The 27,274-nt window shown below is 43.3% G+C and overlaps 1 protein-coding gene across 2 annotated transcripts in view; it reads right to left on the minus strand.

The window, feature by feature from the left end:
• Window positions 1–17,566, minus strand: part of TMC5 (transmembrane channel like 5) — a 67,814-nt gene extending 50,248 nt beyond the window's left edge. Inside the window, exons 1-3 of one of the 2 annotated variants that reach the window (XM_032145049.2) lie at window positions 16,700–17,566; window positions 13,260–13,432; window positions 8,204–8,293 (exon numbers count right to left, since the gene is read on the minus strand). In XM_032145049.2, coding sequence (XP_032000940.1) covers window positions 8,204–8,293; window positions 13,260–13,432; window positions 16,700–17,487 — 1,051 coding nt within the window. In that variant the 5' untranslated portion in view covers window positions 17,488–17,566. Of the gene's footprint in view, window positions 1–633; window positions 1,190–8,203; window positions 8,294–13,259; window positions 13,433–16,699 lie in introns of those variants that run through there. The other variant, XM_032145053.2, reaches the window with a different exon arrangement.
• Between the last annotated feature and the right edge of the window lie 9,708 nt (window positions 17,567–27,274).

The following is a 27,274-nucleotide window of genomic DNA, read 5'->3' on the forward strand; positions in this document are numbered from 1 at the left end:
GAGCTTCAGTTTCCTCATCAAGCAAATGGAAATGCCACCTCAAAGGTGTGGAGTGCAGGGAGTACCTAAAACTCAATTCGATGGATAGCAAAAAAAAAAGCAGGTGCTCTGCAGAGCACAAGGCATACGAAATAAGCTTGATAAAAATAAGCTCTTGTTAGGGATGTCTTAAATTGATCCCTTCCTTTGTCCTTGGCTTCCTTAGTTCAACCACAAAACCTTTCACCCTTCCATATTACTCAATGTCCTTCTTTTAGAGACAGGATCTTACTCTGTCACCCAGGCTGGATTGCAGTGGTGCCATCAGACCTTGCTGCAGCCTCCGACTCCTGGGTTCAAGCGATCCTTCCACCTTAGCCTCCTGAGTAGCTGGAACCACAGGTGTGCACCATCATGCCTGGTTATTATTTTTAAAATTTTTTTGTAGCAATGAGGGCTCCCTTTGTTGCCCAGGCTAGTCTCGAACACCTGGGCTCAAGCAATCCTCTTACCTTGGCCTCCCAAAGCAGTAGGATTATAGGTGTGAGCCACCATGCCTGGCCCAACTTGATATCTAAAAAGTAAAATACGCTGTGGACAACGAGGAAGCCTTCTTTCCTACTCCCCTACTCCTCTTCCCCAGCATTTCACTACCTTGAACAGCTTCATGTGAAGAACCAGGAGTGTCTATGCCCATGCATTCCAGGCTATGAAGGGTCTGAGACATCGATTCATTCAAAGATGTTGAAAACTGCAGCACCTGGTTGCCCTTTTGGTCATTCCTTTTGCTGACCATCTGAGAGTCTATCACATCGATGTCAGATATTGACGAAACCATGTTGATGCTTGAGTCTAGCAGCACCTTTTCCTGAAAAATCTGACTTGAGGATGGGTGGCTTTGGACCCCAGAGGAAACATTCTCAACCTCTATGATGATTTCATTCACATGGTCATCGGATAGCATCTCCTGCCTCCTGCAAGCCTCCTTCTCTACCAGGGTGGGCTTCCCGAGACTTCATACAGCAGTCACGCCCACATTGATTGGGACTCTCAGGGAAAAAGTGATGATGATCACAAAGGGATATACCATTCACATTATTTTTAAAATGCCAGGATGAGCTCACCAAAGCCAGCCCTACACAAATCACAGCATAACTCCCTGCATCTAACCCCAGAGGAGTTTTCTCAGGAGAAGGAGTGTTTTCCTGCAGAGAATTCTGTCTTGGTAGCTAGGCAAGAAATCAAAAACAGAATCTTTCATTTAAGACAATGGGATTCTAGAAACAGAAGGAAGATATTTTTCTAAATGACTCACAGTCAAAGGGCAAGATTTTTTTTTATAATTTAGTGCCTCTGGCCTAGAACTTATATATATATATATATATGTTCTAAATATACACATATATATGTTCTAAATATATATATGTATATATGTATATATATGTGTATATATATATGTGTATATATATATGTGTGTATATATATATATGTGTGTGTGTATATATATATATATATATATTTTTTTTTTTTGATTTTTTTTGAGATGGAGTCTCGCTATGTCACCCAGGCTGGAGTGCAGTGGTGCGATCTCAGCTCACTGCAACCTCCACCTCCCAGGTTCACGCCATTCTTCTGCCTCAGCCTCCCAAGTAGCTGGGATTACAGGCGCCCGCCACCATGCCCGGCTAATTTTTTGTATTTTTAGTAGAGACGGGGTTTCACCGCATTAGCCAGGATGGTCCCGATCTCCTGACCTCGTGATCTGCCCGCCTTGGCCTCCCAAAGTGCTGGGATTACAGCCGTGAGCCACAGCGCCCAGCTGAACTTATATTTTATATCTGTAATTTTATATGCCTGTAGAAATCCACATGGGTTTACAGTGATACAATTATTATCTCCTGATGGCTTAGGTAGTGAACTCTGCTATTTGTCTGGCTCTCAATCTCTAGTCTCCTTCTTTCTCATACCAGCAAAAACTCCATTTCCTGTGCAGACATAGTGCTCAACGTCTCCCAGTGTTCTTTGTGGCTAAGGGTGGGTCTGTGACCCAGTTTTAGCCAATGAGACTTGTGGCTTCCAAGAATGCTCTTTCAAAGGGGACAGTTTGCCTGGGTTCACAATTTACCCTTCACCAGTCTTCCTCCAGACATTTTGAAAACAAGAGAATGAATGTTCACCTGCTAAGGATGGTAGAGAAAAATGCTGCAGAAGGGGCTTCAGTCCTTGACGGCATCATGGGTGGAGCTGCTGTACAAACTTTGCACTTCCTCCCTCCATGCTTCTTGTTTTTTTACTTTTTAAAAATTTTTATTTATTTATTTATTTATTTAGAGACGGAGTCTCGCTCTGTTGCCCAGGCTGGAGTGCAGTGGCATGATCTTGGCTCACTGCAGCCTTTGCCTCCTGGGTTCAGGCCATTCTCCTGCCTCAGCCTCCTGAGTAGCTGGGGTTATAGATGCCTGCCATCACGCCTGGCAAATTTTTGTATTTTTTGTAGAGATGAGGTTTCACCATGTTGGCCAGGCTGGTCTTGAACTCCTGACCTCAAGTGATTAGCCTGCCTCAGCCTCCCAAAGTGCTGAGATTACAGGCATGAGCCACCGCATGTAAAAAAAAGTACAAATTTTTAAACTTTTTTTTTAGAGATGAGGTCTTGCTCTGTCGCCCAGGCTGGAGTGCAGTGGTGAGATCATAACTCACTGCAGCCTTGACCTCCTGGGCTCAAGTAATCCTCCTGCTTCAGCCTCCTGAGTAGCTGGGACCACAAGGGCACCACCATGCTCAGCTATTTTTTTTTTTTTTTTTAAGACACAGGGTCTCACTTTGTTGTCCAGGCTGGTCTTGAACCCCTGGTTTCAAGCAATTCTCCCACCTTGGCATCCCAAAGTGCTGGGATTACAGGTGTGAACCATTACACCTAGCCCACACTTCTCAGTACATGAGAAAAACTTGTTGCTAAGCCAAGTTTCTGTTTCAGTGCCAGGCACATAAACACAATTCCTATCCAATAGATCTAATTTCAAATCACCTAGGCCTAGTTGTTTATTTAATAGTTGGAGAAATTGAGGTGCAGAGAGCTGAATGGACACTGCTCCTCCTCATCACACTTTCATTAAATGTCAAAATTGAACTAGAACCCATGTACTCCTTCTCCCAACAGTAATAACAGTAATGATACCTGCCATTACTGCAGGCCAAGTACTTTAAATAGAGCACAACATTTATGCTATGAAGTAGGTATTAAAATCAACACCATTTTATAGCTAAGAAAACTGATGCTCCATGAAATAATTTGTCACAAAACCAGCAAGCAGTAGAGCTGGGGTCAAATCCAGATTGGTCTGCATCCAAAGCAGAACTCTTAGTCATTTCACTCTGGCCCCTTCCTGTGACAAGAGGCTGGTATAGTCATTCATTCTTGCCAGGTGCAGCAGTTTATGCCTCTAATCACAGCACTTTGGGAGGCCGAGGTGGGTGGATCACTTGAGGCCAGGAGTTCAAGACCAGCCTGGCCAACATGGTAAAACTCTGTCTACTGAAAATACAATAATTAGCTGGGTGTGGTGGCAGGTGCCTGTAATCCCACTGCTCAGGAGGCTGAGGTTGGAGAATCGCTTGAATTCAGAAGCTGGAGGTTGCAGTGAGCCGAGGTCATTCCACTCCACTCCAGCCTGGGGGACAAAGTGAAACTCCGCCTCAAAAACAACAACAGAAAAGATGCTGGTGTATCATTCATTCATTCTTGCCAACTGAGGTGGTGGCTCACACCTGTATTCCCAGCTACTTGGGAGGCTGAGGCGGGAGGATTGCTTGAGCCCAGAAGTTTGAGAACGGTCTGGGCAACATAGTGAGATTCCATCTAAAAAAATTCATTCATAAATGAATGAACATTTAAGCATGCACACTATGTGGCAGGCACTTCCTAGAGACACGGCATAATTAATTCATCAAAGCTACACTTTATCAGGCTATCTTTTGTTTTTCTTTCTTTTTTTTTTTTTTTTAGGCAAGGTCTCACTCTGTCCCCCAGGCTGGAGTGCAGTAGAGTGATCTTGGCTCACTGCAGTGTCTGCCTCCTGGGCCCAAGGGATCTTCCCACCTCAGCCTCCCCAGTAGTTGGCACTGCAGGTGCATGCCACCAGGCCTGGCTAATTTTTGTTTTGTTTCGTTTTCTTCTTTTTTTGAGACAGAGTCTCATTCTGTTGCCCAGGCTGGAGTGCAGTGGCATGATCTCAGCTCACGGCAACCTCCGCCTCCCAGATTCAAGTGATTCTCCAGCCTGAGCCTCCTGAGTAGCTGGGATTACAGGCATGCACCACCATGCCCAGCTAACTTTTATATTTTTAGCAGAGATGGAGTTTCACCATGTTGGCCAGGCTGGTCTCAAACTCCTGACCTCAAGTGATCCACCCACCTAGACCTCCCAAAGTGCTGGGATTACAGGCATAAGCTACCATGCTTGGCCAAATTTTTTATTTTTCATAGAGGTGGGGTTTCACTGTGTTGCTCAGGCTGTTCTTAAACCTCTGAACTCAAGTGATCCGCCCACCTCAGCCTCCAGAAGTCCCGGGATTACAGGTGTGAGCCACTGCACCCAGCCTGGGCTATGAATTAATTGTATGTGGTTTGTGAATCAGATTCAACACAAAGCAAAATGATGAAGATAGCCAGGTTCATGTTTTGGTCCTCTATTTCCTTACTACTCTCTGCCTTTTGGGGACTCCTCTTCTACCAGGGTTCCTGTGATATATATATATACATATATATATATATACAAATATGTATATATATATATAAATATATATATATGTATGTGTATATATATGTGTGATAAGTGATATGTTATATATATATATAATTTTTTTCCCACCCATGGTTCCTGGCTCATAACTACCATAGCCCTTGTTATAATGTTAGAATTTTAAGCCTCAGAAAAGAGAATTTCTCTCTCTGATCTCCTGCCTCTTTTCGTTTGCTCTATTTCTCCCCAAGGCAGGACTCCAGTCTTTCCCCGCCTTTCTGTCTTGGAGTTGGCCATAAAGAAATTCTCCGTCATTTCAGAAGGGGTCCTGCCCCAAACCCTGGAGGAAGGAATGCTGCACAGAGAGCCCAAGAAGGATCTGAACAGACACGGCTTTCTGGGTTTCCCCAACTCGTCTATTAGTACAAGATCATACACCTTTTGATCTCGGCTCACTGCATTCTCTGTCTCCTGAGTTCAAGTGATCCCCCTGCCTCAGCCTCCCAAGTAGCTGGGATTACAGGCGCATGCCACCACACCTGCTAATTTTTGTATTTTTAGTAGAGACGGGCTTTCACCATGTTGGCCAGGCTGGTATCGAACTCCTGACCTTAGGTGATCCACCTGCCTCGGCCTCCCAAAGTGCTGGGATTGTAGGTGAGAGCCACCGTGCCTGGCCATCCAGTCACATTTCTACACGGTTGTCAACCATGTCTATGTAATGAAGCCTCCTCATAAAAGGCCCAAGAAGACTGGGTTCAGGGAGCTTTCTGGTAGCTGAACACGGGGAGGTTCCTGGAGGGTGGCTCACCCAGGGAGGACATGGAAGCTCTGTGCCCCTTCCCCTATACCTCACCCTATGCATCTCTTCATCTGTGTCCCTTGTAATATTCTTTGTATAAGCCAGTAAACACAAGTTTCCTGGAGTTCTGTGAGCTGCTCCAGCAAATTAACCAAACCAATGGAGGAGGTCATGGGAACCCCAACTTGAAGCTGGTTGGTCAGAAGTTCTGGGGCTGGGCACAGTGGCTCACACCTGTAATCCCAGCGCTTTGGGAAGCCGAGGTGGGCGGATCACTTAAGATCAGGAGTTTGAGACCAGCCTGGCCAACATGGTGAAACTCTGTCTCTACTAAAAATACAAAAATGAGCCTGGTGTGGTGGCGCATGCCTATAATGCCAGCTACTCAGGAGGCTGAGGCACAAGAATCGCTTGAATCTGGGAGGCGGAGGTTGCAGTGAGCTGAGATGGTGCCACTGCACTCCAGCCTGGGTAACGGAGTGAGACTGTATCAAAAAAAAAAAAAGAAGAAGAAGAAGAAGAAGTTCCAGCGGCCTGGACTTGTGCCTGGTGTCTGAAGGAGGTATATAGTATTGGGGGCTACGACTTTGTCCTATGGGATCTGACACTATCTCCAGGTAGATAGTGTCAGAATTGAATTGGAGGACACCCAGGGATGTCTGCTGTAAAACTGATCGCTTTCTTGGTGTGTGGGGAGAAACCCCCACCCATTTGTTCACAGAAGCCTTCTGTGTTGATAGTTATTGAGTAAGAGAACAGAAAAAACACTTTGAGTGTGTTTTTTTCTATACAGTCTCCAAACCTCATGCCGGCAAGACAGAGCAGTCATGAAGTTTAAAGGTATTTCTTCTCCCTGATAATTAAAGCCATTCTGTGCCCCAGTGGGGACCAAATAGAGAGTGTGATCATTTATATCCCAACGGTTTTCCCTTCCAAGTAGCAATATCTAACCTTCCCTGAAAAGGCATACATCTCTCGAAGGATGAGGCTAACGGTTATCTTATAGGCGATGGGGCTGAAAGGTGAAAGTTCTAAGTGGCTTCTCTCCATATGCATCATTGTATAGAGGACCTCATTAATTTATTCCTTGTTGCTCACAGATTTGCCTTGTGGCTCCAGCATTCCCTAGTCTCTCTCCTCTGTTGCTTCATTTTTTGTTTTTGTTTGTTTGTTTTTGAGACACGGTCTCACTCTGTCACCTAGGCTAGACTGCAATGGCGTGATCACAGCTCACTGCAGCCTCAACCTCCCAGGCTCAAGCAATCCTCCTGCCTCGGTCTCCCAAAGTGTTGGGATTACAGGCATAACCCCCGTGCCTGGCTTGTTGCTTCCTTTTTATTTTTCAGTCTCTGCCTCTGATTCAACCTTCATCACCACACACAGTGATCCTTAGAGAGCTTCCTAACTGATTGCAGCGCCTTCTATCTTTCACCAGTCTGATTGCTTCCACACGCCATCATCATAATAATTATACGAATATTCAGAAAAACTTTGATCAATGCAACTTGTCCCCACCAACACAGACATTAACCACAGGATAGACAGGTGGCCCAGTCTTGTCCCCTGTGGTAAAAATGACTGGTCCAAGTGTGGGCATGTGCTCCAGTTAGACGGGCCAGAGTCCTTCCCCCACATTAGAGATGGACCCAGGGAGGAAGTAAGACTTCCTAATGAGGTGGCTAAGCAGAGGGCTCACGTGGACCTGCTATTGGCCGTATTCTCTGGCCTGTGGACAAGTCCTGACTCTGATGGAGATGAATGAGGTCTAACTTAAAGGCGAGCTGAGGATCCGGGACACACCTACACATATAGAACTGAAAAGCAAGTTTTTACAAAGATGAGAAATGGATGGGAAACCAGAGTCCAGGTGACACTGAGTTCCCTGATGTCAGACTGAGGTCCTGATTTCTGTACTCATTCAACAAATTAATCTAACAAATATCCCTAAAATACCTACTATGTGCCAGGCACTGTACTAGGTGCTGGAAGGTATTAATATTTCTACTTTCATTTCTTTAAGTTTCCCCCATACGCTTCTACCACATGAGCCAATGAATTCCCCTTGGGCTAATGCCTGTTTGAGTTGGGTTTCTGTCACTTGCAACCAGAAGATTCCTAATGAAGACACCCTGATCCCCAGAAGACAACAAACTATACATCTAAAAGAAAACTCCATTATGATATGTTAAGCAGGTTCTGCATGAGTAACCACACTGGAGGCCAAGAGGAAATGGCAATGGGTGGATTGTCTCGGACATGTGCCTTCTCTGGGGTTGACTTTTGGATCACTGTCCTTTAAGTCTTACTGTATTAGTCTGTTTTCACACTGCTATAAAAATGCTGCCTGAGACTGGGCAATTTATAGGCAAAAGAGTTTTAATTGACTTACAGTTCCTCATGGCTGGCGGGCGTTTCTCAGGAAACTTACAAACATGGTGGAAGGCATAGGGGAAAGAAGGCACGTCTTACATGGGGGCAGGAGAGACAGCGGGTGCAGGGGAAGCTGTCACTTTTAAACCATCAGATTTCAAGGGAACTCCCTCACTATCATGAGAACAGCATCGGGGGAAACCACCCCCATGATCCAATCACCTCCCACCAGCTCTCTCTTCCAACACATGGGGATTACAATTTGAAATGAGACTTGGGTGGGGGACACAGAGCCAAACCATATCACTTACCTTGGGGTGACTTGTGCCAATCACATTCAGACAATGGTGGGTTTCCATAAGCAAGGACAGAATCACTTTCACCTACATAAGCAGGGTTCACTGGAGGGAAGGGGAAGGAGACATTGCCGATTAGTCTCACCACACTAGACATTCCTGGCATGCAATAGTTATGATGTGCTAATAATGGTTCATAACGGCTAATAAGACTGAGACCTGGTCTTTGAGGTTCTAACAGACTACTGATTAAGAACTTGTGTGGAAACTAGGACAAAAATACAAAAACAGTGCTGTTAAATATAATCAGCCTAGATCAATGGTTTTTCATTTGACTAAGCCATAGTTAAAAATAATTGTTGGCAAGGCGAGGTAGCTCACGCCTGTAATCCCAGTGCTTTGGGAAGCCATGGTGGGAAGATTACTTGAGCCCAAAAGTTCAAGACCATCCTGGGCAACATAATGAGACCCTGTCTCTAAATATACATATATATAAACTACATGATATAAAAATAAAAATATATATTTTATACTATATATTTTATATATTTTTTGTATTTCTAATATATTTATATATTTTATGTTACCTATAATCTATATTTTATATATGTTATATAATATAAAAATATATTAAAATATAACATATTATCTATAAATACATATTTTAATATAATATATAATATAAAAATAACATTACATTAAATATATATATTAATATATATTTTAAGACAGGTTCTCACTCTGTCACCTAGGCTGGAGTGCAGTGGTGTGATTTCAGCTCACTGCAGCTTTGACCTCCCAGGCTCAAGCAATCCTTCCACCTCAGCCTCCTGAGTAGCTGGGACTACAAGCATGCACCATCATGCCTGGCTAATATTTTGTATTTTTTGTAGAGATGGGGTTACACCATGTTGTCCAGGCTGATCTCGAACTTCTGGGCTCAAACAATCTGCCAGCCTTGGCCTCTCAAAGTGTTGGGATTACAGGCATGAGTCATGGAGCCCAGTAAAAAAGTGTGTGTGTGTGTGTGTGTGTGTGTGTAAATAATGGTTGCACTGAGATCCAGGACACACCTATACATATAGAACTGAAAAGCAAGTTTTACAAAATAATGCTTTGTTTGGCTATATAAACTGCACTCTAACATAGCCTTACTCTAGTCCACTCTTTTTTTTTTGAGACTTGCTCTGTCACACAGGCTGGAGTGCAGTGACGCAATCTCGGCTCACTGCAACCTCTGCCTCCCGGGTTCAAGTGATTTTCTCCAGCCTCAGCCTCCCAAGTGGCTGGGAGAAATGGAGAAAATGGAGCACATTTTGATGGGGACAGTATGCAAAATTACATTGCAAGACTTTCTGGTGCTTCTTGCCTGGGAATCAGCTCCCAGCCCTGTTACTTCCTAGTTTTGCACCCTCTGGGTGTGTTTCTTAGCATCTCTATAGAGAGCTTCAATATCTTAGTCTCTAAAATAGGGATAATAGACTAGTTGTGGTGGTTTATGCCTGTAATTTCAGCACTTTGGGAGGCCAAGGTGGGACGATCGCTTGAGCACAGGAGTTTGAGACCAGCTTGGGCAACATGGCATAACCCTGGCTCTACAAAAAATAAAAAAACTGGCTGGGAATGGTGGCAGTGTGCCTGTAGTCCCAGCCACTCGGGAGGTAAAGGCTGCAGTGAGCTGAGATTGCACCACTGCACTCCAGCCTGCGCGAAAGAGCAGGCATTTTGTCTCAAAAATAAATAAATAAGTACGGATAATAATAGGACCTTCACATAGGGTTGTTGGGGGAATTGAATCAGTGAACACATGTGAAATAATTAAATAATCCTAGAACATATTAAACTCTAATATATATTGACTGTTGTAGTAGATTAATTGTTATTCAGCAAATATTACACTTCCCCTACCTTGACCACCTCCATTGATATTGGGCTTAGTCGTGTGACTTGCCTTTGACAATGGAATATGGCAGAAGTGACAGTGTGCCAGTTCCAAGCCAAGGCTTTTAAAGATACCATGTGTTTCTGCTTGCCATTTTGAGCACTTTCGGCTTACAGCATGGGAAGACATTGCCCTAGGTCACTCACTGGTCCAAGAAGAGGGACACTAGAACTAAATAGAATCCATGACGTAAAGCCAAGCACAACAAACTCAGCCTAGTTCAACCAAATGCCAACCAACCTTGCAGACCCATAAGAAATAAATGCTTGTTTATTGTACGACTCTGGATTTTTGGAGTTGTTCGTTATGCAGCATTCCTGTGGCAATAGCTAGCTGATACAACTCTTACAGTTGTTGTTGTTGTTATTAATTCAGTTAATATTTTTCAAGCACCTACTGTGGGCCAGGCACTGTGACACTAGGAAGAGCACCTAGAGCCTTGGAGGGTACATAGATGAATACAGGTTCTCCTTAAGGAGTGAACACTTTATCAGGATGGGGTGACACTGGACAAGTGATTGCCAAGGGCTGCAAACTTTGTCCTACAAAGGATCCCAGAGAAGTGAGCTATACCGACCTGCTTTTTTTGTTTTTTAAGTATTTTAACTTCCAATGTTCTATAGAGCTTTGTGGTCGGGAATCTGTTTGTGTTTGCCCTGATTCAACCTAGCAGTAATGCAGGGTAAATAAAAGGTCAGGTTTTGGGTGGAGAGACAGGATTCAGTCCTGGCTCTGTCAATTTAGTAAGTGAGTGACCTTGTGCGTGTTTCTTTCTGAGTCTTAGTTTTCCCATCTGTTAAAACAGGGAGAGCGGCAGTGCCTGCCTGAAAGGCGGTTGTACAGATTAAATGAGATAATAAAAGTCAAGTGCTGGACAGAGACTACAGGGCATAGGAAACACTCAAGATTTGCTTGCAGTTATAAGTTCCACTTGCATTGGAGTAGCGTAGTGTGTCTCAATCTTGTTTCATTATCAGCCCCCTAAGCAGGGGAGATATTTTTTCCTCATTGCCATCCTCTAAGAAATTTTAATACCAAAGATATACTGTATCTGTTTGTGTACTACATGTGTATCTCTGCTTTATACATCAAAAGGGTGAGATTTTTTTCCAGCCTTTCAAGAGCAGATATTCCCCCCTTGGGATTTCTATTGCCCTTGTGGAGGAATGCATGGAATAAAGGTTTCGAATAGCCCTGGGCTAGCTGATGTCTGTGCTCCCAAAGGAATATTTTCTTTTCTTTTTCCTTCCTTCCTTCCCTCCCTCCCCCTCTGCCTCCCCCCTACTCTTCTCCTCCCCTCCCCTCCCCTCCCTTCCTTTTCTGTCTTGTCCTGTCCTGTCCTGTCCGGTCCTTTCTTTTTTTGTGACAGGGTCTCACTTTGTCACTCAGGCCAGAGTGCAGTGGTACAATCACGGCTCATGGCAGCCTCAACCTCCCAGGCTCAAGTGATCCTCCTGTGTCAATCTCCCAAGTAGCTGGGACCCCAGGTTGTGCCACCACGCCCAGCTAATTTTTAAAATTAGGCCCGGAATGAAAATTTTCTATGTGTTAACAGTCAGTGTTTTCATTAGTATAGGGCTATGCATCCTGTCCCGTCCTCTCTGCCTTCTTCCAAACCTGCCCCATCTACTCCTCAAGGCTCATCAATCCTCCATCTGCACCTCCCAGTACTTGGGTCTCTTGTTCTCTTCTTATTGGCTGAACACCTTCTCCCTTTTCTGACCTCCACAGTCCCCAAATTCCTTTAACATTGCCTGGATTTTTTTTTCTCCTGTGCCATCAAATGGCTTCCTGGAACACGTCTCTTTTTCCTCCCAGAAAGTAAGAACTGTTCAGAATTGGCCCAGGCTCAAGCCTGTAATCCCAGCACTTTGGGAGGCCGAGACTGGAGGATTGCTTGAAACCAGGAGTTCAGGTCCAGCCTGGGCAACACAGCAAGACCCCATCTTTCTCAAGCATAAAAAAAGTGCCAGGACTGGTGGCATGCCACTGTAGTCCCTGCTACTGGGGAGGCTGAGGTAGGAGGATTGCTTGAGCCTAGGAGTTTGAGGCTGCAGTGAGCTATGATCAGCCTGGGTGACAGAGCAGGACACTGTCTTAAAAAAAAAAAAAAAACTGTTTAGAATTTCCTTTGCCTCCTGGAGCTAAGCATCTTACCTATACACACAACAAATTATGAGGACAACATGATTTTTCAAATATTAATAGTTTGCTTGCTAACTTTCTTTAGTCTTTTTTTTTTTTTTTTTTTTTAACAGAGTCTTGCTCTAGTTCCCAGGCTGGAGTACAGTGGTGTGATCTTGGCTCACTGCAACCTCTGCCTCCTGGGTTCAAGTGATTCTTCTGCCTCAGCCTCCCGAGTATGGCATTACAGGTGCCCTCCACTGTGCCTGGCTAATTTTTGTATTCTTAGTAGAGACGGGGTTTCACCATGTTGGCCAGGCTGGACTCGAATTCCTGACCTCAGGTGATCTGCCCGCCTCGGCCTCCCAAGTGCTGGGATTACAGGCGTGAGCCACCACACCCAGCCTTTTCTTTAGTCTTGATGTGGCACTTTTGTTGACCTATTTAGGTTTTAAATAACATGAGGGCAGAGCTACCTCTTAACTCCCTTTTCCCCCAGTAGGTTCTGAACACATAGGTGCTGATTGCCTGAATGCCTTTAGGATATGCTAAACTACAGGTGGCCACTGGCAGCTAACAAAAAATGTGATTTTGTTTGCCCAGCTCACTGTTTTTATTTTTAAAAATTATTTTGGAACACATCAACATCAGATTTCACATAAAAACCCCAAATACATGGCTTCTGAAAAATATGAAGATCTTGCCACAATAAGCCCACATTGCCACATAACCACCGTCGACTGAGCTTCACCAACTCCGGTAGGAACAGAGTGCACAGGTCACCATTTTCCACAACTCTTACCTGCCGTTTTTTTAATAATTGATGACAATTAACTTGGCTTCTCTAAACACTGAATTCTCAACTTTTGTATGTAAAAAAAGGGTCTCTGAGATGGGAAACATACACCAATTCTCCTATTGCCAAGTCTCCTTAATGACTGCACCCCTAAATCCACTGACTTTATTTTCTTCCCAGGATATGATCCTGGCTTAACAAATGCTTACCATAGCCACTTCCAGGAACACCTGGCAGAGAGTGGCCATATGAGTTTGCCATCTCCATGGATGCCATTTCAATGCCTTCAGGGTAATCTTCATTCTCTCCCCAAAGGTTGCCCAAGGGGCCATCACTCCTGTGATGAAATGAGGGCTGGACTGAAGATGTTCTGCTGAGCACCCTAAAATCCAAAATGATGGATCACTATCCAACCAAGAGTATAGTAAGGATTGTCATCCATCCATCCATTCATCCATCCATCCATCCATCCATCCATGCATCCATCCATTCAATCATGTATTCATCCATTTATTTATCCATCCATCCATTTATCCATCCATACATTCATCTATCCATTTATCCATCCATGTACCCATCCATTCAATCATGTAATTATCCATCCATTTATCCATCCATCCATCGATTCATCTGTTTATCCATCCATCCATATACCCATCCATTCATTCACGTATTCATCCATCCATTTATCCATCCATCCATTTGCCATCCATCCATCCAACCATACATACATTCATCCATCCATCTATCCATCCATGTATTCATCTATCCATCCATTCATTAATGTATTCATCCATCCATCCATTCCATTAATGCAGACTAAATGCCAACCCTGAGTTAGGCATGGGCTAGGAGGTGAGAATACAAAGAGGAAAACATGGGGTATCTACCCTCAAGAAGCTCACAGTACAAGTTGGTGCAGCTTCTTAGACACAGCTATGAACAATTATACTACAAGTAGAAACTGGTGAGTATCTGAAGACAGGCCCAAGGAGTTCGGAGGAAAGAGAATTCTTGCTGAGAGTTTTGGGAGAAATCTGCATGGAAAAGATACATCTGAATGGGGATTGAGAGGACACATTCATACATAAGGGGAGGGCATTCCAAGGATGAAGAACAGCATAAAAAAAGATGTGACACCAGAAAGTACTGAATATATAAAGGAAATGCTATGAAAATCAATGGATGAGTAATGATTCTCAATTTACTACATATACCACTTCCCAAGCCTCGTCCTGAAGAGTTAAATCAGAAGTTCTGAAGGTTTGGCCGAGGCATCTGTATTATTTTTAAAGTTCCCCAGATAACTGGGTAATGCTAAGGATCAGCCAAAGTCAAGAACCACTGACCTAGAGTATAAGGTCAAGGCAGGGGGCAGACAGGAGACTTAAGAGGAGATCAGTCAGGCTGGTCTTTGGCTGGCATCTCACATTAACATGACATATCCTTATTCATAAACATTCTATAAGTGAAGTTGGGTGGCCTTTCTCCAAAGGTTATGGGGACCCATGGAAGATGAAAAGCAAAGGAGTGACAGGATCAAAGGTGGGCTTTGGAATGATGAATCAGGCAGTGGGTGATAAGACCAAGGAGGACATTTTCACCTGGTCCTGTTAACCCTACTATTTGGGTTCTAAAGACATCAGGACTGCTGCACGCCCAAGTCCTGTATCCTTGGTTCCTAGAGATAAACACAAGCCACCAGTTTTTTAAATCAAATTCATAAATATTACTAATAGAAACAGTAAATGCAAAATCAAACTCATATTGGTTAAAACTTCACATGACAAACATTGTTACTGATTAAACCACAAACTGACTTAAAAAAATCACATCCTAGACTGGGCACAGTGGCTCATGCCTGTAATCCCAGCATTTTGAGAGGCTGAGGCAAGCGGATCATTTGAGGTCAGTAGTTCAAGACCAGCCTGGCCAACATGGTGAAACCCTATCTCTACTAAAAATACAAAAACTAGCTGGGCATGGTGGTGCATGCCTGTAATCCCAGCTACTTGGGAGGCTGAGGCAGGAGAATCACTTGAACCTGAGAGATGGAGGTTGCAGTGAGCCAAGACTGAGCCACTGCACTCCAGCCTGGATGACAGAGCGAGACTCTGTCTCAAAAAAAAAAAAAAAAAAAAAAAAATTACATTTTGTTGGCAACATGAACATGAAAAAACTTAACCCAGGAAAAATTAGATTTGGTAGAACTAAGTCACCCAGACTAATGCTGTCGGTGTCCAGAACTGCATCTGGTAAAATTTGTCAAGGAACAAAAATTGACAGAAGATCAAAATCTTTTAGACAAAATTTAGATCTACAGAATCTAAACCTGGAAAAACTGGACTTGCTATTTAAAAATGGCCTTAGGGCAGGCGCAGTGGCTCACGCCTGTAATCCCAGAACTTCGGGAGGCTGAGGCAGGTGGATCACCTGAGATTGGGAGTTTGAGACCAGCCTGACCAACATGGAGAAACCCTGTCTCTACTAAAAATACAAAATTAGCTGGGAGTGGTGGGGTGCATGCCTGTAACCCAGCTACTCAGGAGGCTGAGGTAGGAGAATCGCTTGAACCCGGGAGGTGGAGGCTATGGTGAGCTGTGATTGTGCCATTGCACTCCAGCCTGGGCAACAAGAGCGAAACTCCATCTCAAAAAATGAATGAATGAATGAATAAATAAATAAATAAATAAATAAATAAATAACAAAAAAAAAACGGCCTTAAAGGAATACTGAAAATGGTGAAAACTATCATTGATAAAATTAGATTAAAATAGTGCAGATAATCAGTGAATCAAATCTGCAGTAAAGTTTTGGTGAAAAGTCATCAATTCTGATAATCTCAGTAAAATAGAAATAAAAGTGTAAAAATCAGAAGTGGTGCAAACATGGCCGGGCATGGTGGCTCATGCCTATAATCCCAGCAGTTGGGAGCCTTCTTCAAGACTAGCTTGGACAACATGGCAAAACACCGTCTCTATAAAAAAATAAAAAATTAGCCGGGCATAATAGGTGCACACCTGTAGTCCCAGCTACTTGGGAGGCTGGGGTGGGAGGATCGATTGAGCCCAGAAGGTTGAGGCTGTGGTGAGCTATGATTGTGCCACTGCACTCCAACCTGGGTGACACAACAAGACCCTGTCTCAAGAAAAATAAAAAAAATAAGAAAAAAAAATAACAAAAAAAAGAAGTGGTGCAAACATCTCATATAAAAAACTAATTGACTTCATGGGGTTAGATCTCCAAAAGATTTTCTGGACAACAATTCATTACTGTTGATGTAATTTTGATTAAAGTGTTTGGATTTATGAGTGTCAAGCCCTTACCTTGTTGGCAACGTAGCAGGGTCAAAACAGTGTGGATCTAGATGTCTTACAGGGATTGAATTAGGAAGAGGTGGGATAATGGGAAGGTGATCCAAGGAAGAGATGGTGAAAGATTAAGTTCAGGTAAGGGCTTGAAGCCTCAAACTGAGAGTCCATGGCCCAGGTGAGGTCTACAGATAGGTATGCGTGTTTCACCACAACTTCAGGTCATGGAAACCATCATATATATCCCTAATCCAAACCACACCAACCAAATTCCATTGACTTGATGATTCAGCACTCAGCCTCCACTCCCAATTGAAGGGATATATATCTGAACTTACCTCCTAGTCATCTTTGGGGTCTCAGAAGAGTGATAATCATGACCATTCTCAGCATCTGAATAATCAGGTTCTCTCCAAGTGCTTGACAAGTTCTGATTGTCTTCAGCACCGGGATAGTCTGGCTCCCCAAAAAAGGGTGGAGAGTTAGGTTGAATGTCAGTGCCTGGATAATCAGGCTTTCCCAGAGAGTCTGCGTACGGATTGATTCTAAAACTTGTATGTTCTAGATTCCTTCTGGATCCTGGATGGTTCAAATTGGCTCTGGGTCCAGGATGATCAGAGTTGCTCTGAGCTCCAGGGTAGTCTGGTTCTAAGGATCCAAAATGATCTGGATGTGTTCTGGAGCCTGCATAGTTTCTACTGCTGCTGGAGCCTGCAAAATCAGGATTTCGTTGAGATCCAGGGTAGTCTGGCTGGCTGGATGATGCTCGGTGGTAGGGATGACTCTGAAATTCACTATAATCTGGCTCTGGTAGAGAGGTAGGATGGTCTGGGCTTGTTCTAGAGGCTGCAGAGTATGCATTGCTTCTGGTGCCAGAATAGTCTGGATTACTCAGAGATCTAGGATAATTTGGTTCTGTCAGAGACCCAGGATAGTCTGGACGTGTTCTGGAGGCTACAGAGTATGGATTGCTCCTGGTGCCAGGGTAATCTGGATTGTTCAGAGGACCTAGAACAGCTGGATAACCCTGAGTTTTCAAATACCCCTGCGTACGGTTCTGAGACCCTGAATAGTCAGGGTAATCTGGGTCTTCCTCAGACCCGTTATTCCTGTAGGAGGCAGACATGTTGGTACGGACTCTTCACCCTGGAGTGGTAAACTGTCCCAGCATTTGCAATTACTCAGGGATCTTTTTTTTTTTTCACCTGAAAAACAAGAAGAAAAGAAAAAGTCAGATTTGTTTCCCTTTTTTCCCTGCAGAGATTGCTGGTTATCTTCCATCTGTTCTCCTTTCGTTCGTAGTCGGGTACACAACTGCCTAGAACAAAGACTGTGTTTCTAGATTCTCTCGCACCAAGGTATGAACACGAGGATGGTCAATGGGATGAGAGCAGCAGTGATACACACAACTTCCCGGCTGTGCTGTTAGAGGAAAGAGGTTATTCCTCCCTTTCTCCATCTTGCTTCCTGTGGGCCGGAATGCGGAAATGACGGTGCATCCAAGACCTGCATTTGGAATAAATGCACAACAGAGGAAAGGATGCTGGGTTGCTGGTGACTTCACAGAGCACAGCCATTGTATCAGCTCAGACTATTATGTGAGAGAGAAATAAAATTATCTTGTTTAAACCACTGTTTTTGTGGTCTTTAACACACACAATTAAGCTTACATCTTAACAATATATTCGCTTGGTTATGGTGAGGGGACCAGTGAACCAAAGGATTGAAAGAAACAAGGACTTTTTGTGCTTTTTGATTACACTTGAGGTCCTAGGGTTCAAAGCATAAATTAATATAAGTGCATAAAAGAAGAATGGTTAATGGAAACTAGAGGACTGGGGTAAGTAGACAATTGCTATGACCCCTTCCAATTTGAAAATAAGATTTTATGAGCTCCATAAGCTCTGATCCACAGACCACAGCATACTTTTGTCAAATTTAGCCCAAAGCTACCTCCTAACATATTTTAAGTTTGGCCTAAAGATTTCTCTGTACATAATGAACTGTGACCTAACTAGAGGTGTCAACAGACTATAACCTACTCTTGAACCAATCACTGAATTTCGGCCAATCACAGGCAGCCAATTGTTCAAACTGTGTTCAAATAAGGCAAATGCTGAGCTGTAACCAATCCATTGTTCCTGAACCTCACTTCCATTTTTTCTATGTCTTTCTTCTTTTCTTGTCCATAAATCTTCTTTGACCCAGCATGTGGCAGTATCTAAGTCCCTCGGAACCTATTCTGGCTGGGGAGGCTGTCCCATTAGCAAATCATTCTTTGTTTGATTAAACTCCGTTACCTCTAGCTTGTCTAAAGTTTTTCTTTTAACACTTTGAAATAAGAGGTGATGCAGTTTCAATTTTCTTTTCTTTTCGTTTTTCTTTTTTTGAGATGGAGTCTCACTCTGTAGCCTAAGCTGGAGTGCAGTGGTGCAATCTCGGCTCACTGCAATCTCCGCCTCCTAGGTTCAAGCAATTCTCCTGCCTCAGCCTCCTGAGTAGCTGGGATTACAGGCGTGCACCATCATGTCCAGCTAATTTTTGTATTTTTAGTAGAGACAGGGTTTCACTATGTTGGTCAGGCTGGTCTCAAACTCCTGACCTCTGGTGATCCACCCGTCTCGGCCTCCCAAAATGCTTGGATTATAGGCATGAGTCACCACGCTTGGTTGAGTCTTTCTTTTCTTTCTTTCTTCCTTTCTTTTCCTTCCTTCCCTTCTTTTTTTTTTTTTTTTTTTTTTTTTTTTTGACAGGGTCTCACTCTGTCACCCAGGCTGTAGTGCAATGGTACGATCATAGCTCACTGCAGCCTTGATCTCTTGGGACTCAAGCGATTCTCCCACCTCGGCCTCCTGAGTAGCTAGGACCACAAGCATGCATCACTATGCCCAGCTAATTTTTTCATTTTCTGTAGAGATGGGGTCTCCCTATGTTGTTGCCCAGGCTGATCTCGAACTCCTGAGCTCAAGTGATCCTCCTGCCTCAGCCTCCCAAAGTGTGGGGATTACAGGCGTAAGCCACCGCACCTGGCCTCCAGTTTTCATTTCTAAGTGTGCTGGATATCTGTTGTTTTTACTTGCCTACTACCCACTTCCCCTTCTGCTGGCATCAATGTCCTGACTTTCCTCTGGGCATCATTCCCTCCCTCACTCTTGGTCCAGGTGATTCAGGAAGGGCTGACAGCACTCCTCACCTGCTGGTCAGGATGGTCACATGACTCAGGTGTCCATCATCCCCCTGGCCACAGAGTTTGGCTGAAGAATGGGCATGTAAACCCAGTCAGTCCTCCAGGACCAGGACAAGGCTTACTGGGAAAGAGGTGCTCTTATTTCACTGGGGTGGCTAAAGGGATAGAATAAATACATAAGCCTGGAGCTTCTGATGTCATGTCAGAGGGAATAGAGAAAAAGAGTAATTAGTAGGGGAGAAAATTTAAAGAAAGAATCAATAGGATTTGTTGGCTGATCCAATAGGGAAAGGGTGAGAAGGAAAATAAAAGACAAGCATATCTCTACAGTTTCAAGCCAGCATGATGAGATGAACGGCGATATTTTTGAAAGAAGGAAGTAGAACATTTTTAAAGCTCAGCCAACTTCTACAAGTTTATCTCTATGTAAATGACAAGGGTTAGACTTGAGTAATCAGAGCTATGACAATATTAACTTTCTGCCAACACCTACAGTCTCAGAATGTCCGTGTGCCAACCCACATCCATATTTCTCAGCAGAGTTGACATCTGTGTTTCATTATTGTGTCCCCGCACGGCATCCATTTCTCGCTTTTGTGTTTAACACTTTTCCCTGGGTAACACCTCTCCCACACAGTCAATCCCTGTGGGCCAGGTGTGGAATATGACCCATCAGAGTTATTTTCTTCCTGGCGACAGTGATTCTGTCAGAGCATACAACCCAGTTGAAGCCAGTGAGATTCAATTCTGGGAGTTTTATCAGAACTGTAGGGAAGAGAGAAGCTCTGTCTTCTGCTGGCCTTGGACAGGGTTTCTCTATGTTGCCCAAGCTGGTTTCAAACTCCTGGGCTCAAGCGATCTGATCTTGGCCTCCCAAAGTGCTAGGATTGCAGGTGTTAGCCACTGCACCCGGCCAGTGTTAGGAAATTTTAAACCTGAAGCTGCCAGTGGTCACCAGTAGAGAAGGGCCTAAGAGTGATGCCAACAGGGAGGAGAACAGAACAAAGAGATAAACAGGAAGAGGAGCCAGATGTTGATGACATCGTTTAAACACCTGAATCCAGCCAAACCTGAAGGCAGCTGGATACTTGAGTCATTACATTCTCTTTTTGACTAAAGTTGGTTTGAGCTGGGTGTCTGTCATTTGCAAATGAAAAAAAAGAATTCTGACAAATATGCCAGTTTTGCAAATAAGAACACCTATACAAACTGTCTGTAGTGCTAAGAAGACTAAATGCTGTGCTTTATTGCAAATTACTTTTCCTAACAAGAAAAAATATCCCATTTGTTTACTTGTATTCTAAGACTAGAAAGTTATATTTACGCTCCAGAAACTTCCAAAGCCTAACAAAGCCCAAAGCTATTACATCTAACCAGCTAAACGATACCTAGTAAATTCAAGAAATTGAAAACAGATATAGCTGTATTGGCCCAAAATAAATGAGTATTTCTACCAAAAGATAAGAAAAATGTTCACGGAAACTGTTTTTCTTTTTTTTTTTTCTTTTTGAGACGAAGTTTTGCTCTTGCAACTTCCGCACCCCTATCCCCGGGTTCAAGCAATTCTTCTGCCTCAGCCTCCCGAGTAGCTGGGATTACAGGTGGCCGCCACCATGCCCTGCTAATTTTTGCATTTTTAGTAGAGATGGGGTTTCCTCATGTTGGCCAGGCTGGCCTCGAACTCCTGACCTCAGGTGAAACACCTACCTCGGCCTCCCAAAGTGCTAGGATTACAGACGTGAGCCACCGTGCCTGGCCAGAAACTATTTTTCATAAAAGTCAAAAGTTGAAAACAACCTGAATGTCGTTCAACAGTGGAATAAGTAAATGAATTGTGGCATATTCACCCCATGAAATACTACAGAGAGGCAACAAAGACTGAACTTCTGCTGCATGCAACGTCATGGATGAATGTCACAGATGCAAGGATGAGGAAAAAGAGTTGGACACAACAGATTTCATACTGTATAATGTTTTTACAAAGTTCGAAAGCAGGCAAAGTAATACATGATGACAGAAGTCAAAACAGTGGCTACCTTGAGGAAGGAAAGAGGTGAGTGATGACTAGGAATTGCATAAGGGAATCTCTGGGGTGCTGGCTGATGATCTTGAGTGGTGGTTAAAGGGAGGCACGTGTGTGTGTGTGTGTAAAAATCCATCAGGTTGCACACTTAAGAGTTGTGCACATCTCTGTAAATACATACTCCTAAATTTTTTTTTTTTTTTTTTTTTTTTTTTTTTATCTTGGCTCACTGCAACCTCCGCCTCCCGGGTTCACGCCATTCTTCTGCCTCAACCTCTCGAGTAGCTGGGACTACAGGCACCCGCCACCATGCCTGGCTAATTTTTTTTTTTTTTGTATTTTTAGTAGAGACGGGGTTTCACCGTGTTAGCCAGGATGGTCTCAATCTCCTGACCTCATGATCCACGGGCCTTGGCCTCCCAAAGTGCTGGGATTACAGGTGTGAGCCACCGCGCCTGGCCTATACTCCTAAATTTTAAAAAGAAAATGAGAAATCAGAAGCTGTAACATAAAACCTTCTGATTCTCCCAGGAGCCATTATACTAGTTGAAAAAAGCAGTAGTGTTTTTGCTCACAAATATTTTCAATTTTCTTATACATAAATCAAAGAAAATCGGAACTAATGAAAACAAAACCTACGTGAAGACAGGTCTTCTAGGTGAATATACGTTACCTGAATGGAATCATCTGTCTACGTGATGCTATGAAATGAAAGTGGTTGGGAACCCAGCCCTTGGTGTCAGATAGAACTGGGCTTACTTTCCGTTTGCTGGCTGTGTGGACTTGGGCAAGTCACTTAACCCCTCTGAGTCTGTTTCCTCAACCATACAATACTGACAATAATATCTCATATGATTGTTGTAAGGAATGAACAAGATAAGGCACAGAAGGTGGCCAACATCAAGGAAGCAGTCACTGAATGGAAGCTATTATGTGACATTATATTTATTTATGTACAATGTAAACCCTGGCAACTTCCAAAAGAGATAGGAGTGAGTACACATTAAAAGTCACACACTCAACCAGGACATGATTAAAGAAATAAGAAATGGGCCAGGCATGATGGCTCACATCTGTAATTCCAGCACTTTGGGAGACCAAGGCAGGAGGATTCCTTGAGGCCAGGAGTTTGAGACCAGCCTGGGCAACATAGCAAGACCCCCATCTCTCTCTCTCTAAAATTATATATAATTTTATATATATAAATTAGCTGGGCATGGTAGTACATGCCTGTAATCCCAGCCACTCAGGAGGCTAGGCGGGAGGATCGCTTGAGCCCAGAAGATTGAGGCTGCAGTCAGCTATGACTGCACCATTGTACTCCAGCTTGGGCAACAGAGTGAGACCTTGTCTCAAAAAAAAAGATAGAAAGAAATAGGAAATGTCTTATAATCAGGTAGAGGAAGGAGCGATCCTGCAAAATTCCCAGGCCGACATAGTGACTGTAACTGAGAACTAAATTTTGCCCTGAGCTTCTTATTAGCCAAGACTAAAAGGGAATCATGACAAGTTATCTAATACTCACTATTTGTGGGAATAAAAAGGAAGTGTACCAGTTTTTCAAGAGGACTACACTTCCTCCCAAGATCAGCTTCTGAAAATAATTTATCATTAGAACTCTTTCAAAGGGATCGAATAACAATGTAATGAAAGCCAGGACTCAGGGTCACCAGCAAACAAAGCACTCAGAAGCTCTAACTCCAAGAGGGGCTGCAGGAGCGGAGTTGGGGAGAGACCCTGGAGTCCCCTCCAGGTCACTGTGATGCAGGAAGACAATTGCATATGGCTATCTCTGGCCACTGGGCTATGAGCATAAGTGACTGTGTCACTTCCAAGAGAAAGCATTCAAAAGCCAAAATGAGACCCTCTAGCTCCCCTTCCACTGCCATGGGAACCAGTGATATTCCCAAAGGGGACCCAGTCACCAGCCTGGGTTCCTGTATGACTGCATGGATCACAGCCCACCTGCACCTACCCACAGTAGCTTTTCATAAGCAAGAAACAAACTTTTATGTTTTAAGACATTTAGATTTTGAGATAGTTTATTCTGATGCAGCAGAGCTTAGACTAGCCTGACTGATACAAATCATTTTGGCCTTTGTTTTGAATCTTTGACAAATTTATATACATGTATGTATGTATATAACTTCAAATTGTATGTGTATATGTGTATTATATGTGTATATTATATGTATATACACATAAAGATATGCATACAATTTATGTATATATTTATTCATACCTACATATATAATAGATCTACACACATAATATACATTATATATATACACATTCATATAACACACATACAAAAACACACATAGATTAGATAGAAAGATAAATAGATAGATGGGTAGATAGATGATAGATAGATAGAAAAATGGATGTTATATGTGATCAGCCAGCAATTAGCTTCAAGTCTGTTGGACAGTTCTCTGTTCCATTGCCATTTGACAAGAGCTTGTGTATTGCACATCTGTTTCACAGTTGGGAATAAATGCTATAACCACTACCACCTGCACTGCAACAAATACCTAAACAAACAAAGAGCTAAACCCACAGAAAAGGATTGGGAAAGAGAGAGGAGGAAATGGCCATAAGGAAATAGTCTCTCACATTGATGCCACATGAAGTGGGAGTGGCCTTCTGAGAACCTTACCCTTAGCTTCCTGTTAACTATTAGAGGAGTAAATGAGATATCCTGCAGGCTCAGAGGAATGATACTGTTTCCTGTTGCCTTGGAAAAAGCACAAAGAGGGTACTATCCTACTTTCTTTCTTCCTAGTTTTTGTTTCTCTAGCACCTCCTCAATAAGGGCTATTGAATCATCTATTTCAAGTCCTCCTTTCCATATCCCATTTAGGGTTTCTCACTACACCATTTGAATGGTTTTCAATAACATGCCCAAGCAATGACATGTCTTCTAAGCCTGTTAACTGAGGACTCCTTTTGAGGAGGACTCCTAATTGAGGACATGTATTCTAAGGCTGTTAATTGAGGGCTTGATATTGCAAGGCTTCCCGGTTTGAATGGGTCATCAAACAATCTTGTGTTTGTCATTCAGCTAATTCAGAAATCTTCAAGGGATCAATTACATCCTAGAATATGGATGATGTCACATTCAAGCTATTTGCCTGGCTCTCTGCCACCTCCCACTTCTCCCAGCCTCAAGCTAACATAAGGCCAGGCCAGCCACCACGAGTTCTGTTCTGCACCATCAAAATGATCTCACGAAACCCAGACACTCAGCCAGAATCATTAAGGATTGTCAGGCCAAGCTTTGTGTATAATGACAAAAAACTGGGAGCAATTCAAAAATTCATCAACAGGGAACGGGCTGAATCAGTCACAGGACATCTGCACAGTGGAATACCATGGAACTGTCACAAAGAATGCTTTAGATCTACAGGTGCCAGCAGAAGATGGCCAGCTATGATTCTTGTCTTTAATCTCCATTTCCCATCTCCTGCCCCGGGCCTGGCTAGAACATGTGATCATGCAGCCTGTGAATTGTCCAAAGGTTAATTTTTCTAATTGAGGCCATTTATTAACTGAAAGGAAAGAGAAACCAGGGCCTTATAAAACAGAAAATTGACCAGCAGCAAGAGCAGAAAGTTGCCCTGAGAGAGGCACAACAAGGCCACAATGTCCAATTTCAGCCATATGTTTTGTCTTCTTCTTCTTCTTCTTCTTTTTTTTTTTTCTGAGATGGAGGGTCCCTGCTGTTGCCTAGGCTGGAGTGCAATGGCGCAATCTCGGCTCACGGCAACCTTCGCATCCCGGGTTCAAGCAAGTCTCCTGCCTCAGTCTCCCAAGTAGCTGGGATTACAGACACCCGCCACCATGCCCAGCTAATTTTTCGTATTTTTAGTAGAGATGGGGTTTCAGTATGTTGGCCAGGCTGCTCTCGAAGTCCTGACCTCAGGCGATCCATCCGCCTCGGCCTCCCAAAGTGCTGGGAGTACAGGTGTGAGCCACCGCACCCGGCCCCCACGTTTTGTCTTCTAACAGGGTGAACTTTGTCATGAAAACCCATGATTAACCTCTTAACATAAATGAAATCAATGTTCTATATGCTAGTGATGATCCTGTAAATAATATAAGATCCCTACATACTTAAGACCCACAGTTAAAATTATGAAAATGATTCTACAGAAGTTTTTAACTAGTTCCAATGAACCATCATTTATTTGACTTAAAACAGACCAACTAATTTTTAAAAAATTGTTTTTGTTGTGGCGCAGTCCTGTAATCTCAGCTACTAGGGAGGCTGAGGCAGGAGAATCGCTTAAACCAGGGAGTCGGAGGTTGCAGTGAGCTGAGACTGCGCCATTGCACTCCAGCCTGGCGACAGAGTGAGACTCCATCTCAAAAAAAAAAAAAAAAAAAAAAATTGTTTTTATTGCAGAGAGTGGGGAGAAGGAAAGAAATTAGTCCCACTAAAATTCTGTTTTATCATCTAAAGTCATTAAAGGCAACGGCAGCTATCACAATTGACTATCACCATTATCTCATAAAACATTTTATGGACTTAAAAAAAAAGAAGGAGACCCCATCTCAAAAGGAAGGGTAGTTCATTTAACTGAATAAATTCAGCTGTATGAAAACTTACTTTTTTACCCTTATTGTTCTTGCTTTGTCCCAAGTAGATGCAAACGTTGTGCAAACCAACTTGATCTTAAGATGTTGTTGAGAACACTGGAGTCACATGTCCGTGGGTCTTTCAGGCTGGCTTTTGATGGGAGCTGGGCTGCAGGTGATTTACGGAGGGTTATAATCTGTGATGCTGGTCTGAAGTCTGAATATTCCAAGTTGCTGACTGCAGACAGAGCCTCACGTCCTGAAAATCAGAAGACAGAGGGCTTAAACTTCCATAAAAGATGGGCTCATACTGTACAACCCAATCCTGTGCATTTGGAAGCAGAAAACACTGGCTTAAATGGCTTCCTGTTTTCTCTTCTCTTAAAAACTTGAAACATTAGACTACAGTGAAGCATAGGGAAGAAAAGTTCAAATATTAACTCATACTAATCTTTTTCATATGAATTCCAGACTTGCATTTGTTTTCTTAAGGAAATAAAACATTTCTGGTGAAGCTCTCTAATACCTCTTCCTAATCCAATTTTCCACAGTGTCCTCTTCCCTGTCTGGAAGGTACCATTATCATAAATATGGTGTGTGACTTTCCAGGGCATGCTGTTCATACTGTGACCACTGTTATGAGTTGAGTTGCATCCCCTCAAAAAGGTATGTTCAAGTCCCAGTCCGCAGTACTTCAGAATGTGACCTGATTTGTAAGTAGGATCTCGGTGGAGGTAATCAAGTTAAAATAAATTCACTGGGGTGGGACCTGCTGCAACATAACTGGTGTCCTTATAAAAAGGGGAAATTTGGGCCAGGCACAGTGGTTCCCAGTGTAATCCCAGTACTTTGGGAGGCCGAGGCAGGTGGATCACCTGAGGTCAGGAGTTCAAGACTGGCTAATTCTAAAAATTCTTGAAAGGCAATGAAAAAGAATTTGAAAAGAAGAAATCGCTCATGCCCAGGCATCTCATTTCAACCAAAGTTTCACATTAGCAGTTCTGGAAGCTCCCATTCTTTTTGCAGGCACCTGACCTTGGACAGACAACTGCAACACAAGGATGACGGCCCCCACACATGGACGAGTGGTTGCCGGAGCACCAGGTCATGGGACGCTCACAC

The sequence above is a fragment of the Hylobates moloch genome, unplaced genomic scaffold (genome assembly GCF_009828535.3).
Source record: "Hylobates moloch isolate HMO894 unplaced genomic scaffold, HMol_V3 SCAFFOLD_23, whole genome shotgun sequence".
NCBI classification, from domain to species: domain Eukaryota; kingdom Metazoa; phylum Chordata; class Mammalia; order Primates; family Hylobatidae; genus Hylobates; species Hylobates moloch.